Raw genomic sequence first — 18,363 nt, 5'->3', positions numbered from 1 at the left:
AATTATTGCTAACTCAACTTCTCAATCCAAACGACAGAACTTTTTCATAATTCTGACAAGGTCCTAGATTCACCCCTTAGTCTTATACTAAATAATATGCTTGTCAGAGCGACTTGATTTTATTTTGCCTATAAAATTATGCATTTTCAGAGTGCCCTTTCATAAGCACTATCATTTCCAATCCTGAGCCAGCAGCCCCTGAAAACGCCTCCTCCCGTTTGAGTACAAAGTTCCTCTCAAAGCCGCAAACGCACTCTCACAACTTTGTTCCCCAGGCCGTCTCTGCAGCCCAACACCCCACCACCAGACTGACAGCCCTGCTGGACATCCAAGTGCTTACAAGCCCGCTCTTGTCGGGTTACATTTCAGCTCCGGTTAGCCTAAGGTTACTAAATCCAGATATGGTTTCAAAAAGGACTCTGTGCTTATCTGTTGCCACGTCTGCCCTGAAGACAGAGAGTAATGGAACATTCTCCTATGACCTGATTTATGTTCATTTATGAGGCCCTCTTTGTAGGGCAGCACGATAGCAGCCAGGTTGTTGGGGAATCACGTGTTAGAAATTCAACATGGAACCAACTACATCAAGCATTCATTAGCAAGTACTTACAAGTCTGCATTGACGCTTTTCCTAAACTTTATTTTGGTATTTTGCTATAAACTGGTGTCAAGGGGAACGATAAAGCCATCCGATGACTTGACATTGTATTTACTTGTAAGTGTAGCCTTGCTGACTGTCCACATCACTCGTGCTCTCTTTAGAATGGGCCACTGGGGAAAGCAGTCCCAGTTCTGAATGCCAATAAAGTCGCTCTCCTGAGTTACAGGCTTATTCTTTGCGGTCACGATGGATCTAGGAGCTGATGGTACTTCACAGCACTGACTGCCTTTACTGGCAAGCTCTCAGTGCTGACTGGGAAGAACTGGAGGCAAATTTGTGACTCAGCTCTAACAAGAGCACTAGACTCCACCGTGCGCACTTTGAACACCACCTTACACTTGGCTTTGCTTATGTCTCCTATCCTTATTTTGCGACTCTCTAATTTATTTCATTTATCCTGTTGTCTTTTTTTCTTTTTAAAGATTGGCACCTAACAACTGTTGCCCATCTTTTTTTTTTTTCTGCTTTTTCTCCCCAAATCCCCCAAGTACATAGTGATATATTTTAGTTGTGGGTCCTTCTAGTTGCGGTGTGTGGGATGCCACCTCAACGTGGCCTAATGAGCAGTGCCAAGTCCGCGCCCAGGATCCAAACCGGCGAAACCCTGGACTGCCGAATCAGAGAGCACGAACTTAACCACTCGGCCACGGGGCCGGCCCCTCCTGTTGTCTTTTACACATTGTGTAAGCAGCTCTGAATCCTGCTGGGAACAATGGAGGGTATAAATAAAACATAAGTATACTGGGCCCTATTCTGTACAGGGCATTGGCCAAGCTTTGAAGACACAAACATGGATAAAGCCATCCTTGCAGAAGACATTTATTTCAAAGGGGTGATTAGAAAGGCTTCTTGGAAGAAATGGCATTTGAACTGGGTTTTGAAAGATAAATAGGTGTTTAACACATAGAAAAAAGGAACACGTCTGAGCAGAGGGAACTAGGAAGGCAGAGCAAGGCACATGTGAGGAGCACTGAGCATCCCAGTTTAGCTGAGGGGACAATGAGGACGAGAGGAACGGAAGACACACTGGAAAGGAGACGGCGGCCACCGAGTCAAGGGCTTCTCCTCTTCATCGTCATAACTATCATCGTCAATGAATACTTGTAGCTGCATAAGATGCTAGCACTAAAACTGTTAAGAGTATAAAACTATAATGAGGCGTCACCTTTACTCTGAAGGGACTTACCATCGATGGCCGAGTGACAGGAAACACAGAAGTTAAACACAAACATAAAGTGGCATATGAGAGATTTTTATAAATGTCATAGGGTTTAGGCTGGGGGTTCAATCACTGAGGGCGGGAACACTTAGGGGAGAGCTCCCTTCAGAAGGGAGGATTTGAGCTGGGCTGAAGAACAGGGCAGAGCAGCAGAAAGCAGCGAGGCTGCGTCCCAGGCAGGGATGGCCATGAGTGCAAACAAGGATGTGTTTGGGGCAAATGAGGACAGAACAGTTTCACTAGAACACGAGGCTCATGAAAATGGGGCAAAGTGGAAAAGGATTTTAATATAATATTGCAGATTTACTATTGTAGGAAAGAGATTTTATTTTGCTTTCTTTAAAACAGAGAATAAAGAATGTGGAGTAAAGTTAAGGCATTAAATAGTATTTTTTTTTTTTTTTTAAAGATTGGCACCTGAGCTAACAACTATTGCCAATCTTCTTTTTTTTTTTCCTCCCCAAATCTCCCCCAGCACATAGTTGTGTATTTTTAGTTGTGGGTCCCTCTAGTTGTGGCACGTGGGACGCCGCCTCAGCATGGCTTGATGAGTGGTGCCATGTCTGCACCCAGTATCTGAACCAGCGAAACCCTGGGTTGCCGAAGCAGAGCACACGAACTTAACCACTCGGCCACGGGGCCGGCCCCACACTTTTGAAAGATTAAACTACTAAGCATTATGAGGTATGAACAGGAATGGGGGAGACAGAAGATCGCTGGGGAAATGAAGTGATGGGGCGCAGCTTAAGATGGTAGTACTGGGACTGGGAGGAAAAGGCTCGGACAGCCAAGGAAGGTGGCATGTCCATGCTCTACTGGCTCATCAGACGGGACAGAGTGGAGACACCTGCTGCTGATGCAGGGCTCACAGGGGGGCTGCGTGCTGGTCTGAGAGGACTTGGGCAGTGTCCAGACTCAGTAGGAGATCACACCATATTAGATTACTAACGTTGCCATGGGCAAAGGATGAGGGCAGGATGGCACAGACGACATAGCGGCCACCTCTGTGCTAAGGAATGGAGGAGGGAAGGTGTGAGTTTTAAAATGGACCTGCAATACAGTCACTAAACTAGGCAGATGAGGTCAGAGAGATGTGATGAGAAGACAAAAGTGAGGCATTTCAATTCGGAATTCTTGACATCAAGACCAAGGCAGGAATGCCAGAGATGCTTGACTGAATGAAAAAGATGGTTTCAACGTCATATGCAACATTTCTTGGCCCTTTGAGTTGTAACACCAGCCAGCATCATGCAGCTAGTTGCTTTGGTAGGTTAAAAAAACTGAGAACCCCGTACACCGTGGGCTTCAGTGTTTTTAAAGGAACACCTGAAGGTACGGGCTCTGCTTTCAAGATGCTCCTCCCTAAGACCTGAGTGCATGGGGCCCATCCTCCTCCTCTATTTTAATACAGATTATTTTTCTATAAACAGTTACTAGATTGACAATGACTGAACACATTCGTAGTGCTTTGGCCCATTTATGTAAGCACACAAGATCTTTCAAATTTTTAACTTTCACAAGAGTTTTAATGCCATGTAAAATGTGCCAATTTACCATGCTGCCATCTCTCTTTTTAGTCCAGAAGCCATGCATGGGGTACACTTGGCTACGAAACAAACTTGCCTATTAAAAACTATTTATCTGATCCTTCCATCAGCTCTAATCCAGTTTTAAATCCATCCTTGAGTATTTCTTTGTGTACAAGGTTTCCAGAATCCTTCTGGTGCCCCAGTGCAACGCTGCGGCACACCAGTTTAGCAGGAATGTCCACAATCACGAGGATCTCTAAAGGCTGGAGAGATCCCTTCCAAACACACTGGAATCTCGCACAGCGGTGTGGAGGCTGGACCCACACTGACCTGCACCCAACGCCAGTCAGCCTGAAGCCTCCAGGATCTGAGAGGAGCCCTGATCCCGACGCGCCTTCCTGGAGCGCTCACTGCATGTCGGGGCAGGGGCAACAACAGCACGTCTGACAGCAGCACACGCGAGGAGGGCGCCTGCCAGCCACGCTCCATGGAGGAGTGTGGCCAGCTCTTAGTTGGGTGAAGAGAGGGGGACACTGTGAGGAGACTCCTCGTTCCAGTTGTTCAGGGACAGCCTTAATTTTTAAGTCTGTTTTAACTATGGAAAAAATGCCTTAAGAAAATTCTTAAGTAGATTTTGAAGTTTCTAACACAAAAAAATGCTATTGGAATCATATTACTAATTTGAAACATGTCATAACTTCAGGCTAGGCCAGAGTAATTAGCAATAAAACTGGTTTTCTGACCAAATTGATGGTATAGAATAGAATCATAGGACTAGATAACTTAAGAAATTTTTAGTCCTTACAAAATCAGTTAAGCAGCGCTTTCTGACATTTAATATGCTGCCTATAAATGATCTTAATACACTTGGATTCAACTCAATTAGGAGAAAATTTCTCAACTTTAAAAATTGGGTTCTCAAAATAATTAAATTCCACTTAAAATTATGTGTAATAATTGTAATTTTTTTTCACTAATTCATGCCATCTCTTTTCTCTGCTTTTTTCCCAGCATTAGTGACTTTTAGAAAACCATTATGGTTTAGGTTACAATTTATCTTTACATTTACCACATATGTGATACAAATTAATACCTAAAATTATTTATGTCTTAGCAGCTGTATTTATTCTTTCTTTTTTTTTCTCCCCAAATCCCCCTAGCACATAGTTGCACATTTTTAGTTGTGGGTCCTTCTAGTTGTGACATGCAGGACGCCACCTCAACGTGGCCCGATGACGGTGCCATGTCCTTGCCCAGATCTGAACCAGTGAAACCCTAGGCCACCGCAGCGGAGCACACAAACTTAACCACTCAGTCACAGGGCTGGCCCCTGTATTTATTCTTTCTTACAACGAGTATTTAAGTACCTACTGTGTGCCAGGCTAAGAAGCTGGTACACATGCTCTTTCTTGAGCTTCTTCAAGTTCTGTGTGCTTTCCCATCATTGGTGAAGACAGGTAGCAGGTATAACCAGATGGGGGAAGGGTGTGTAAGAAACCCATGAGTTACATGGCACTGAAAACTTGTGAGTCAACTGAAACTTCAGAAATAAAAGAATAAAATGGAAATTCAGGAAAAAACTCCTTTTGCAGGAAATAGAAAAAGTATTTGCTTTCCTAAAGAAACATTTTTCCTCGCAAGAAAAACAGTTTAAAAAAACACAGCTTCATGAGTTCAACATAAAAAGTTTTTACGGAGGGGCCAGCCCAGTGGCGCAGCGGTTAAGTTTGCACATTCTGCTTTGGCAGCTCAGGGTTCGCCGGTTCAGATCCCGGGTGTGGACCTAGGCACCACTTGTCAAGCCATGCTGTGGCAGGTGTCCCACATATAAAGTAGAGGAAGATGGGCTTGGATGTTAGCTCAGGGCCAGTCTTCCTCAGCAAAAAAAGAGGAGGATTGGAGCCAGATGTTAGCTCAGGGCTAATCTTCCTCAAAGAAAAAAAACGTTTTTATGGAAAAAATCATTATAAACAATGTATTAAAAAAAGAAATGTCTGACTTCTGAAAATTAAGGCAGATACAAGTTTACTAAGCTAGACATAATATTCTTCATGGAGGAAAACCTTGTTTTGATTTTTAATTTCATATTAATTAGTGGCTCTCATTTAAGTAATAAAAGGATTGTTTAGCAGCTTAATTTCCAGTAAAATATAACTGCTGGTAAATAGAGTTTATTTGTGCTGTCTCTTGCTGACAGCTGAAGTTCCCACAAACAGAAACGATATCACTTAGAAGGTGGACTTTGGCTTTTAACTGGCTGTGAAAAGGGAAATGTCACACTTGAGACTCGCTGACAAGTCAGTCAGGCAGCTGACTGTATCCAAAAGAAAGAGCAAACAGTGGTAACTGAGAACTACAGTGCAATTCTTTCTCCACTCAGCATATTACTCTGAGTTGGAAATGACGGACGTTAGAAGTAAGACCTCATCATTCCTATGAAAAGGAGAATGCAATTGATACAGTATTTATTTATTTATTGGTGTGAGGAAGATCATCACCGGGCTAACAGCTGTGCCAATCTTCCTCTATTTCACGTGGGACACCACCACAGCATGGCTCGATAGGTGTGTGTAGGTCTGTGCCCGGGATCCGAAACTGGGAACCACAGGCTGCCGAAGTGGAGCGTGTGAACTTAACCACTGCACCACGGGGCTGGCCCGTATAATATTTAATCTAACTATATTCACCTAGAACACAAGACCCTTAAGGCCAATCTCATATACAGTATATAACAGTTTACACAAAAAATCAAAACCTACTTCATTTATCTACTACTCTAATCCATGTCCGACGAAATAACAGACTCAACGCTTAACTCATTTCAAGGAAAGTGGAGTTATTTACTCGGCTCTGCTGCCCATGTGGCTAAAGTGAGTTTTGAATTAACAACTGTGAAAACACCTGACACTACGGAAAAGCTATCTTCATCAAGTTGGCCCCTTTTGAACGACATGTGCATGTGTGTGTGTCTATCAGGCCCTTTAAAAAGGAACATTTAGTTTGGAAATAAGAAAAGTCATCAAATTGTAAGGACAATTTTTAAACGAGTTTTAAAAATTAAACAAAACTGCACACACTCGTACAGACTGCAGTGGTCAGTGACGAGCACCTATGTACCCAGACTTAACAGCACTTCACGAGCATTATCTAGTCACGAAAACCCTACGAGGCGCCACTATCATTATTCCATTTTTTTTAAACTGACAGTCAGGAAAAGCAAGTCAGCAGCAGGGTCACACAGTGGATCTGAACCCAGACGGATGTCCCGGGGTCTGGACTCAGTCACTCCACTGTCACAGCACTGCATGTCCCAATGCGGGACTTCATACTCAAGCTTATACTGAAACCTGGAGATCTTCTTCACAGAGCCCACTAGCAAGCCAGTTCCCTTCCATCCTGTGAGTGTGAAATTAATTGTTCTATAAACCTAAAGGAAGGGGCATACATTCACCTCTCTAAAATTTCATAGATGTGGCAACGAGTGAGGCTGCAACCTCCATAATTACAAGTGGAAAAGGAATCTTACAGAGATAACTGGGAAATAAAAAATTTTAAAAACACACTAAAGATACTATTGTCAAAAACAATTAACATAAAACACAATAAAATCAGAGAGACAAAAAGCTTTCTGATTCAGATTTAAGAATCAACTGTGTTTAGAGACTTTTCTTCTCCGTGACTTCTCCAAACACTATCAAAATTAAAGTTCATGACAGGGACAAAGGAGACAACTTACCTGTCTCTCAGAAACACATGATACGTCTTTCAATGTAAAATTGTTACGTGAAGTACAGACAACCCAGCAGCAATACTCTGCGTACCTCCTGGGGTGCGGGTGGGGGACATGAGAAAGGTGACATGTTTCAGGGTCTTTCCAGGGCCAACAGCCCTGCGGCCTTCAACTGGCAGAGGGGACTCAGACCGAGGTTCCCGACAGGTGCAGCCACCGGCTGTGGGCGCCACAGCCACATTTCTAGGAGGCTTTCCCCTGCTCTTTCTAGGGAAGAGTCTTCTCTCTTCCAGCACAAGGAATGTAATGGTGAGAATAAAAGTGAAAATAAAGGAGCGACATCCTTAATGCCTAAAAAGTGCCAGAGAAGAGTTTATGGAGGTATTTACGAAACAAAGATGTTTGTGAACTTTTTAAAAAGCCAAAACAAGGCTCTCGATGAGCGTTCCAGTGAGCATCTTGCCACCTGGATCTGTGAGACGTACGACACCCATCTGCAGTTCACGCCTGGAAACGCTTAGGCCCGACTGGTTTTCAATGTGACAGTACTTACATTTAAAGCAGCTTCTCCACACTTCTCAATGGCTGCAAGACCCTGATTATGAATGTGTGTCTCCAGAAGCTTCTTCAGTTCTCCTAGGCCATCCTGGATCCTAGATACAAGATTATACATGCGACCCAAATCTGCAAGAAGAAGCGCCACCTTTATGCACTGAAACAAACTGCGTGTCCATTCTGCTAAGACTGTACTTACAGTGAGATAAAGATACCCTGAAATAAAATCACAATGTTCTCCAATCTTAATAACCAAAAGCACTTAATTACATTGTAACCAAATATTCTGCACTTAGTATATAGCTGAAGGTAACTATGAAGTTATGCCACGGTAAACGTTTATTTTTCTAAACTATGAGAAACCACTAACAGAATAGAGAAAAAATATTCTTATCAGAAACTACATCTGATGCTTCCTAAAATTCTCAAGATTGAGGTATTATTCATGCCTGACACATAACAGGCACTTAAATATTTATTTCAAAAAAAAAAATGAATAAATTTAAAGAGTATTTATGAATAGTCAGCCCAACTATACAACTGAGTCACAAAAAGCCCCAAATTCTTCATTTAATATATGTATGGCATGTGGTGATTGACAAAGCCGCAGAAGAAAAATCCTGAATCCAAACACCAACCTTCTGAGTCCCTAACACACCCCAGGGAAACACAAGAGGGTGGGAAGGGAAACACTTCAACAAAATAGCCTTCTTGTCTCAAAGAATTTTCAAAAGAAAAATACTCAAGAAAAAAATCAGGGGTAGAATCATTTAATGTTAAGTGTATGAAACAAGTTACCTTGCAAATTAAACTGAAAAGATGCTCTTCCCCCAAAGCCACACCAAAAACACTCTATGGAGGTCTGAAATCAATGTACAAGGTACACAACATGCTAAAGCAATCTTGAGAAGAAAATGAAAGAAAGAATTAATGAAAGAAAGGAAAGAAAGAACAACAAAGGGTTGGCCCGGTGAGGCAGCGGTTAAGTTCACACGTTCTGCTTTGGTGGCCTGGGGTTCACTGGTTTGGATCCTGGGTGCGGACATGGCACCACTTGGCACACCATGCAGTGGTAGGCATCCCACATATAAAGTGGAAGAAGATGGGCATGGATGTTAGCTCAGGGCCAGTCTTCCTCAGCAAAAAGAGGAGGATTGGCATCAGTCAGCTCAGGGTTAATCTTCCTCACAAAAAGAACACACAACAAAAAAAAACAAAGCTGGAGGTATCACACTTCCTAATTTCAAACATACTACAAGTAATTAAAACAGTATAAAAACAGACACACAATCAACGGAACAGAGAGCCGAGAAATAAACCCACACTTACATGTTCAGTTAATCTACAACAAAGGAGGCAAGAACATACAATGAGAAAAGATAGCCTCCTCAATAAATGTTGCTGGGAAAACTGGACATCTACATGCAAAAGAATGGAAACGCACCACTTTCTTAAACCATATACAAAAACAAACTCAAAATGGATTAATGACTTAAACGTAAGACTTGAAACCATAAAACCCCTAGAAGAAAACACAGGCAGTCAGCTCCCTGACACCAGTCTTAGCAGTATGTTTTTCAATCTGTCTCCTTAGGCAGAGGCAACAAAAGCAAAAATAAATAAAAGGAACTATAGCAAACTAAAAAGTTTTCGCACAGCGAAGGACACTATCAACAAAACAAAAAGGCAACCTACTGAATGGGAGAAGATATTTGCAAATCATATATCTGAGAAGGGGTTAATGCATCCAAAATATATAAAGACCTTATACAAATCAGTATCAAAAAAACAAGCAATCCAATTAAAAAATGGGCAGAGGACTTGAATAGACATTTTTCCAAAAAAGACATACAGACAGCCAACAAACACATGAAAAGATGCTCAACATCATTAATCATCAGGGAAATGCAAATGAAAACCACAATGAGATATCACCTCACGCCTGTCAGAATGGCTTTTTTTTTTTTTGGTGAGGAAGATTATCACTGAGCTAACATCTGTGCCTGTCTTCCTCTATTTTGCATGTGGGATGCCTCCAGAGCATGGCTTGATGAGTGGTCTGTAGGTCTGTGCCGGGGATCTGAAGCCATGAACCTCAGGCTGCTGAAGCAGAGTCAGCGAACTAACTACTATGCCACCAGGCCAGCCCCAGAACAGCTATTATTAAAAAGACAACAAATTACAAGTGCTGGCAAGGATGTGGAGAAAAGGGAAGGCTCGTACACTGTTGGTGGGAAAATAAACTGGTGCAGCCACTATGGAAAACAGTCTGGAGGTTCTTCAAAAAATTAAAAACAACTAACATATGATCCAGCAATTCTACTTCTGGGCATTTATCCAAAGAAAACGAAAACATTAACTTGAAAAGATATATGCACCCCCCAGGTTCAGTGCAGCATTATTTGCATTATTTACAGTAGCCAAGACATGGAGGCAACCTAAGTGCCCATCCATAGATGAATGAAGAAAGAACATACAGTATTACACACACACACACACACACACACACACACACAGAGCTGGCCACAAAAAACAACGAAATCTTGCTGTTTGTGACAACATGGATGGACCTAGAGGGTATTATTTGAAGTGAAATAAGTCAGACAGAGAAGGACAAATAACATGATTTCATTCTTATGTGGAATCTAAAAAACCAAAACAAATGAACAAACAAAACAAAACAGAAACAAACTCGCAGGCACAAAGAACAAACTGGTGGTCCCCAGAGGGGAGGGGAGTAGGGGAATGAGCAAAACCAAAAGAGGATTAAGGAAGGTACAAACTTCCAGTTATAAAATAAAGAACTCATGAGGATGTAATGTACAGCATAGGGAGTATGGTCGGTAACACTGTAATTAACTTTGTATAGTGACAGATGGTTACTCGACTTGTCATGGTGGTCATTTCACAATGTATATAATGTCAACTCACCATGTTGTATAACTGAAACTAATACAATGCTGAATGTCAACTATACTTCAACTAAAAAAGGGAACATACACACACTCTTACGTTAATCTTTTAAAAAAATGACTGATGTTGGTAATGGTGGTAACTCTGAGTCTAGAATTTCAAACAATTTCAAAAGTGCAGACTGTAATAACTATCTACACATTTTGAGTCTTAGTGGCTCACCTTCATTTTTGTCAGCATCCAATAAATTCTGAAATTCTGTGTGGAAAATTTCCAGATGTTTCTCAATGAGCACTTGTTCACACTTCCTTGCTAATTCATCTTGTGTGCTCTCATGAAGATAGACCTGAACTCTTCGTTGCTCCTCCAGCAGACGAGCCTCCGCCTGCAGGAATTAATTCAAGTGAATGGTTTGCATTTGTTTTTTAAAGAATTGCTATGTGAATAATGGCAAATTAAACTCACAAACCTGCTCTAATAAAATATTATTAAGAAAAAAAGGGTTGGCAAATGCCAACCATATTTAAGTGGTCACTGATGTGTTCCATTTTTTCTGCAATATACATTTCCGTTTCCAACTCCTCTTTAAACGACTGGGCAAGGTTATCATTATTAGCAGTTCAAATGTCTTTACACCAACTTTCCTCCTTTGGATATGTGGTATTTCCCCTTTTGGAAGTAATATCCCTATGTGACACTGAGAAACCTATGGATCCTCTCCTACACGGATGCCAAGGTAAGAACCACTGCTTTTGACTGAAAGCTACTTGAAGTCAAGAGTCACATAAATATATTCCCTAAAATGACCACATGAAAATAGTTATTAGTAATTAGACTTTTCTTTAAAAACAATTTTAAAGAAAAACATTATGTTCTTCTCTTGCCAATCATTGAATAAGTACCTCTGAAATCTACCAGATTATTTATGCCTCTCAATTTCTTACATTTCCCTTGAAAACAAAGATACAATGTAACAGAGCAGTAAAATGAATAAAAGTCAGTCTATTTTACAGTATATCACCAGAAACACATGTGGGGTGAAGCATCGCCAAGGAACCGCTAAACTATCAAAGCAAGGAAGAAATTTCACCGATCACCTCAAACTGTTCAGTGATCTGAACAAAGAGAGAAGACCTCTATTTTGTATTGTAAAAATGCCAATACTCCCCAAAATGATTTTAAAATTTGGTATAACTTTGGAGAATGCTAGAAGAATTCAACAGGAAGAATAAACATCCAAGAGCCAAGAAAACATAAAATTAAAAAATGACCAGGCAGGACCTGTGCTGTCATGAATTACTAACAATGGCACAATTGTTTAAACAACGGAAGTTAGACCCTTATTGTATATTCTAAATAGAGTTAAAAGTGGACAACAAAATAAACTTGGAAAATATCTGCAGAATGTATCAAAAGGTGAATATCCTTAATATATAATGATCTCTGAAAAATCAATAAGCATCTCTAAATAAAAACATGGAATAGACAATTTAGAAATGAAATATAAAAATCTGAAGCTTCTGATAAGTAATGAGTTCAAATTATAGCGTATTTGGTTAATGGAATACTATTATCCGATAAAATATGTACATATAAAATATGTTAATATAACAAATTAGCGGAAAAAAAAAAACCAGTTTAAAAAGAAACCTATACATTATTCTAATTTGGTTTTATATACATAAACAGAGCCCCAAGCTTACAGGTTTATGTTATTTGTACTTTCCAGAAAGTCTACAATTAATGTGTATTTTTTTTTCCATATTACAAAGTTATTTTAAAAAACAGTATGAGATCTTTATATGCTTTAACTCGGGAGTTCTAAGTTAAGAAACTGCTGCTTCATATTTAATGTTTCATAGAGACCAACACCTCAAGAACTAAAGCTGATGAAATACAGCACATGCAAACGAAAAAGCACCACTTTTTCTAAGTTGCACCTGCTTCCTGGAAGAACATAATCACCTTGGGCCATAAAAACTCGCCTTCTCTTAAAAACTTTGCTTTCTCCTACAACAAACTTTCACCCCTTCTCAGATGAAGGTTAAGGCTTTGGTGTCACTGCTGAGTCATTCTCTAGGGGAGCAATGGCTTTCCAGCTCTTGTCCTATGAAAAGCAGTAGCATTCTACAGACCCTTCCTACAGGAACCGAGAGGGGAGGGAAGAGCAAACTGGTACCTAAGTGATTACAAAACATTAAAGGTCAGCAGGGGGGCCGCCACGGTGGCCAGTGGGGTTCGCCAGTTCAGATCCCGGGTGTGGACCTACACACCACTTGTCAAGCCAGGCTGTGGAAGGTGTCCCACATATAAAGTAGAGGAAGATGGGTGTGGATGTTAGCTCAGGGCCAGTCTTCCTCAAAAAAACAAAATAAAATAAAAGGTCAGCAGGGCTTCAGTCATAGCTTATTTTATATACAGGTAAAGAAACTAAGGTCCCAGGTCTCGCATCATTAGGTTTTAGAGGAAGGACAACCATTTACATTCTTTGCAGATCTGAAGTCAAATAAGCTCTTGATCATCACTCGGCAGATAATTGTATTACAGCACCAAGATCAAATTTAAAATGACCAAATAAAATTAAGCAATTAAAGATTCTATTAATTCTATTAGGATCAGTTCACAATGAAAACACACACCAAAAAACTAAGCAAACTAATGAAGTAAGGTGTATTTTCAAGTTTTTTTAATGACTTAGAAACCTAGAACCATCATGCGCATTTCTGTAACTCGGACTCGGCCCAATCACGTAAGGCAGCCAGACGCGCTAAAACACGAATGTGGGGCAGGGTTGTTCACTCACTGAAGCCATCCGTACAAGGAGAAGCCAGAGATTCTCGAATGTTTCCACTAAAATATTCCTAACAACACAGAAAAGGGGACACAGACCCCCAGGGAATTCGCACCTCTAGCCCCAACTGGCTGCTCAAAGTAGAATATTTCTTGAAGGCTCATGTTTTATCTCAATATTGTTCATGAGTTTGTATTCTACTTCCTGATAGAATATTTTAATATAAACATAATTCCTCAAGTTATTGAATAAAATGTGCCACCTTTTATCCTATGGTTTTGCATATTCTCAAGCATATACTGAAGGTTCTGAACCATGTATGTGTGTAATATCAAACACATATCATGTTAGGTTTCTGCCAAGCACCAAATATATGTCATATCTAATAATCAAAAATTATTATCCCCATTTTACAGAGAGGAAACTGAGGGACAGAAGGTGGAGGTCAATCTCCCAGTAAATGGTGGAGTGGGGATTAAGACTAGACTCAAAGTCCAGTTTGAGATGCAAGGCAACGGGTAAGAGGAGAATTGTTCACATGGTTAAATTCCAACTTCACGTTTACAGGTTCTCTGCATTATGGACTTCCAGAATGTGATGGAAGTCATGTTTGTAAGACTAAACTGCATTCGGGCCAAACCTCCCACCCCCAGAAAGGAATCCCCTCTAAGAGAACCAGGATGCAGCGAGCAGTCTGCTCCCATGAAGGCAGGGCTCATGCTGGGCTGACAACATCCAGGCCACTGGAAATCTTTGCTCCTCAAGTTGCCCTTGGTCCCAGGCCTGATTTTAAAGCCAGATTTCCCCGCTTTGGGAATCACTATGTAGCTCTGGCCTAAAAAGCTGGTTTTGTCGCAGCAGAGTACCACCACATTCCTCAGCGTGGAGAACTGAGACAACCGCGATTCATAAGGAGTCTGTTACACGAAGAGGCTCGCCCCACTCTTGGGAATGCGTACCCTGACAAAAGGCTCCACTTTCAAAACAAAGAACCACCACACATTATAGAGTCCAATAAAAGATGTTTACGAAAACTACACTGCCAAACTAAAAGATGAAATGAAAGTCAATGCTAAGACTCAAAACAGATTATGTTTCAAAAGTCCATTTGTGAGGCAGCCGTTTGAAACTGCAAATGAGCTGGTTAGGTTCCAGGTCGGCATACAAAAGCTAACTCTACCCATAAACATACATAAAGAACTACTACTATGGCAAGTGTAATACTTGGGAAGGGTTCCATTTTTAAGTTCGGAGATACCAGAAATTCGTTTGTCAAGAACTTACAACTTCAAGCTCCTGAGGCCCAGGTATCGTCACCATCTCCTATGGGAAAACGCCTGGGAACATCACAAACAAATTGGGCAGGACTTCCTCTACGGGTTAGAGAGGGGAGCTGCTGCTCTTACTCAGCTAACTCACTGGCCTTCCATCTCAGCACACGGAAAAATGACTCTGCAGGCCACTTGCTCTCCAAGCGGAGAGAGAAAAAACAGCGAAGAAGGTGTCACTACAGTCAGCCCCAGCTCCCCTGGAAGCTCCCCGCACACCTCAGTCAGGGGTCAGCAAGCTGCTGCCTGTGGGCCAAACCCCGCCTGCTTGGACGCCGCCACAGCTGCTTCTGCACCACCGCGGCAGAGTGGCACCGCCGCAACAGAGACCACAGAGCGACAGAGTGCGCCAAGTCTCAAATACCGACTATCTGGCCTTTCATCGAAAAGGCTGACTGACTCCTGCCCTAGGTCACTGCTCAGAGCACAAGTTCAGGAGACCTGTATTCCCAAGGAAGGGAACAAAAAATAATTACACCAGAACTTCGTTCTAACATCACTCAGTGCAGAAAAAGACACGTGATACAGAGCTCAACCCTGGATCTTCTCCTGGACTAGGGTTTAGCCCGGCAGTTTCAGAAGGACCTCTCCTCTAATACAGACTTGAAGGCTGTGCTTACAGATTGTTAGGGGATGTTTCAGAAGCAAAAAAACAAAAGCTTGAAGTTTGCAAATTTGATGATATTTGTTTCTTAAAAACTTATTTTCTCATTGACATAAGACTGCGGCTCCCATTAGACACAGATACACCTTCTGGGACAGACAGTTCAATACGAAGTCAAACAGCTACGACGGCTACACCGCTAGAGCAGTGACGAGAACACTGAGCCAAGGTTATCAGGTTGATTTATACAGCCCCTTGGTGAACTGAGAGAAGCAACCGCACCGGCTACAGACACGGTAAGATAACACTGCCCAAGAAGTGACCTGTGAAGACAGGTGCACACACTAAAAAAATAATTCATTTGAGTGGCAGTAACTATTTTAACTTTCTACTTATAAGCACTATATTCAAGCTTACCTTTTTCATATATTCGGTCACCGGGTTCTGCTGCAAGAATTCAGTACTCTCTCTGGTATAAAATCTCTCTGTGTCAGCCAAAAACTGAGATTCAAAGGATTCTTTATACACTGTTAACGTAGGGCCCTTTGCAAATGCATCATCTTCATTCAGCCCCAATTCCACTAGAAATAAACAGGAGCTACATTTTAATTATCCTATTTTTTGTTATATTTTATAGAATATACTTAGGTGTAGTATTCAGTTTAAATTATGCTTAAAAGGTAAACATGAAATGGCAGAGCATAAGGTAAATCTGTTATTCACTAGTATTAAAGTATACTGTTTTGATGAAAGAAAAAAATCTAAGACACATAAAAGCAAGTGACTGTGCCCCATGGCCAGGCACACTTCAAAGTTATCATGAAGTTCATTCAGAGAACCTTCATCTTTCTAAAAACTCAAACCTAACAAAAATGACGAATTTTAAACTTTCAAAGAAATACGATACTTCCTAAGTTTTTAAAACACTGTTTATTACTTTATTGGTTTCTCAAATCTCAAATTTTCAAGCTGATATGGATTTCTGGTTATCATTCAGCTCCATTAATGACATGCTATCATATTATATATCCAGTAATTCAGTATGAGAGCAGAAAAGAAAATAATTCAAATGTCTATTCCTTCCAAATTTCCATAAGGCACCAAGATCAAACAATTTTTATGATGGGTAAAACCAAATAGAATTACACTAACTTAAAGAGAACTATGAGGACCTTTGTAAATGCTACCAATATTCTTGATAATATTAAAATATCTGGGGCCGGCCCCCTGGCCGAGTGGTTAAGTTCACTTGCTCTGCTTTGGCAGCCTGGGTTCGCCAGTTCGAGTCCTGGGCGTGGACCTGCACACTGCTCATCAAGCCATGCTGTGGTGGCATCCCACGCAGAGGAACCATTCTAGTTCCTACAACTAGGATATACAGCTATGTACTGGGGCTTTGGGGAGGGGGAAAAAACAAAGAGGAAGACTGGCAACAGATGTTAGCTCAGGGCCAACCTCCTAAAAAAAAAAGAAAAAAAAATCTGAAAGTGACTCTGTTGCAGCATTGTTATGACTGCCATTTGATATGAAAAGTCTGACTAAATTAAACGGAAATTGTTTACCGTAAGACTGTACAACTCCACTTATCAGTCTTGTATTGATGGTTTCACCATTTCTTTCCTTTTCAATCAGTTTTAAAACAGCATTTGTTACCTTTAGAAAAGATACAGGAAAAAGATATGTACATTTCAGACCAGAGTACGTATGACATTACTACATATCTCTTAAACATTTAAAAATCCATTAAATAATGCAAGATGAGAGATATTCTTAGGACAGTCCAAAGGAGTGAGGAAGACAATGGATACAAAAAGGAATCTGGAAGGGGTTTTAGAAGGAAAATATGCACACACTCACGCAGGTAGGTACCTGTTTATTTAATGGCCTGAACAGACAATCTCGCCACGTCACCAATGCAAGCTGGATGAAAAGAAAAAAGGAATAATATAAAATGGCTATACTTTTACTGCCCTTCCAAGACTGAAGGAAATAGCCCGAATCCCAGATTATATTTACTGATGTTTCTAGATTATAACTAGTAAGACTCTATCATGATGAACTCAGAAAGCCACTCTCGTAACAACTTCAAGAGGTATTAAAGTACAATTTTTATCAGTTCACATTTTAATAGTTAAGATAAAAATAAAATTTGGATTTTACAAGAACATACATATCAGCTTAAGGGGCAACAGTGGATTCAATCTATAAAGTTTTCCCTGGCCCAATTTTTGATCTAACACACTTAATGAAGATAATCCCACTCACCATCATGGTTTTCTAATACTCAGTAACAAAGAACAGACCATAAAAATCTAACAAGTTCTGTATGGTGATTGTGGTGATTTATGTTTCATAGATATATTCCACTGTAAATGCATCAAACTGGACACTTTAAATGATGCAGTGTATTATACATAAATTATTTAAATTTCCCACTTTACTTGTATTCACATGTGGGTATACATGTGTGACGCATTTTCTAGTTGTTTAAACTTCCCCCAGAGGTTATATCAGAAAATTACTATAAAAATGCTCTCCCGGGCTGGCCCAGTGGTGCAGTGGTGAAGATCAAGTGCTCCACTTTGGTGGCCTGGGGTTTGTGGGTTTGGATCCTGGGCATGGACCTATATACACCGCTGATAAAGCCACGCTGTGGTGATGTCCCACATACAAAATAGAGGAAGACTGGCACAGATGTTAGCTCAGCGACAATCTTCCTCAAGCAAAAAGAGGAAGATTGGCAACAGATGTTAGCTCAGGGCCAATCTTCCTCGTCAAAAAAAGGGGGAGGGGGGCACACTCCCTATAAGAGATATGCTATAATTCATACATGATTTTTAACCTGTTTGTTGATTCATTTAAAGCAAAATTCAAATTTATAACAAATTTAACACTCAAATACAACTGTTGAGAAAATCATTTAAACATAAATGCTATCAGTCTTATTTTTTCCAACTTTACCATAGATAAACTTAGGTTTATATAAGATATATATTTCTGAAAAGATTATATGTAAACTTAATTTTATATAAT

General features: G+C 40.6%; 1 protein-coding gene across 1 annotated transcript in view; it reads right to left on the bottom strand.

The window, feature by feature from the left end:
* The window catches only part of CUL1 (cullin 1), a 112,082-nt gene that overhangs the window by 22,539 nt on the left and 71,180 nt on the right, over window positions 1–18,363 (bottom strand). Inside the window, exons 5-9 of the mRNA XM_046669318.1 lie at window positions 17,200–17,250; window positions 16,893–16,983; window positions 15,748–15,911; window positions 10,830–10,992; window positions 7,693–7,823 (exon numbers count right to left, since the gene is read on the bottom strand). Of these exons, the coding sequence (XP_046525274.1) occupies window positions 7,693–7,823; window positions 10,830–10,992; window positions 15,748–15,911; window positions 16,893–16,983; window positions 17,200–17,250 (600 nt within the window). The remainder of the gene's footprint in view (window positions 1–7,692; window positions 7,824–10,829; window positions 10,993–15,747; window positions 15,912–16,892; window positions 16,984–17,199; window positions 17,251–18,363) is intronic.

This window comes from Equus quagga, chromosome 8 (assembly GCF_021613505.1).
Source record: "Equus quagga isolate Etosha38 chromosome 8, UCLA_HA_Equagga_1.0, whole genome shotgun sequence".
NCBI classification, from domain to species: Eukaryota; Metazoa; Chordata; class Mammalia; order Perissodactyla; family Equidae; genus Equus; species Equus quagga.
Note: the sequence above shows the minus strand (reverse complement) of the source record. Positions and strands in the feature narration are given on the sequence as shown.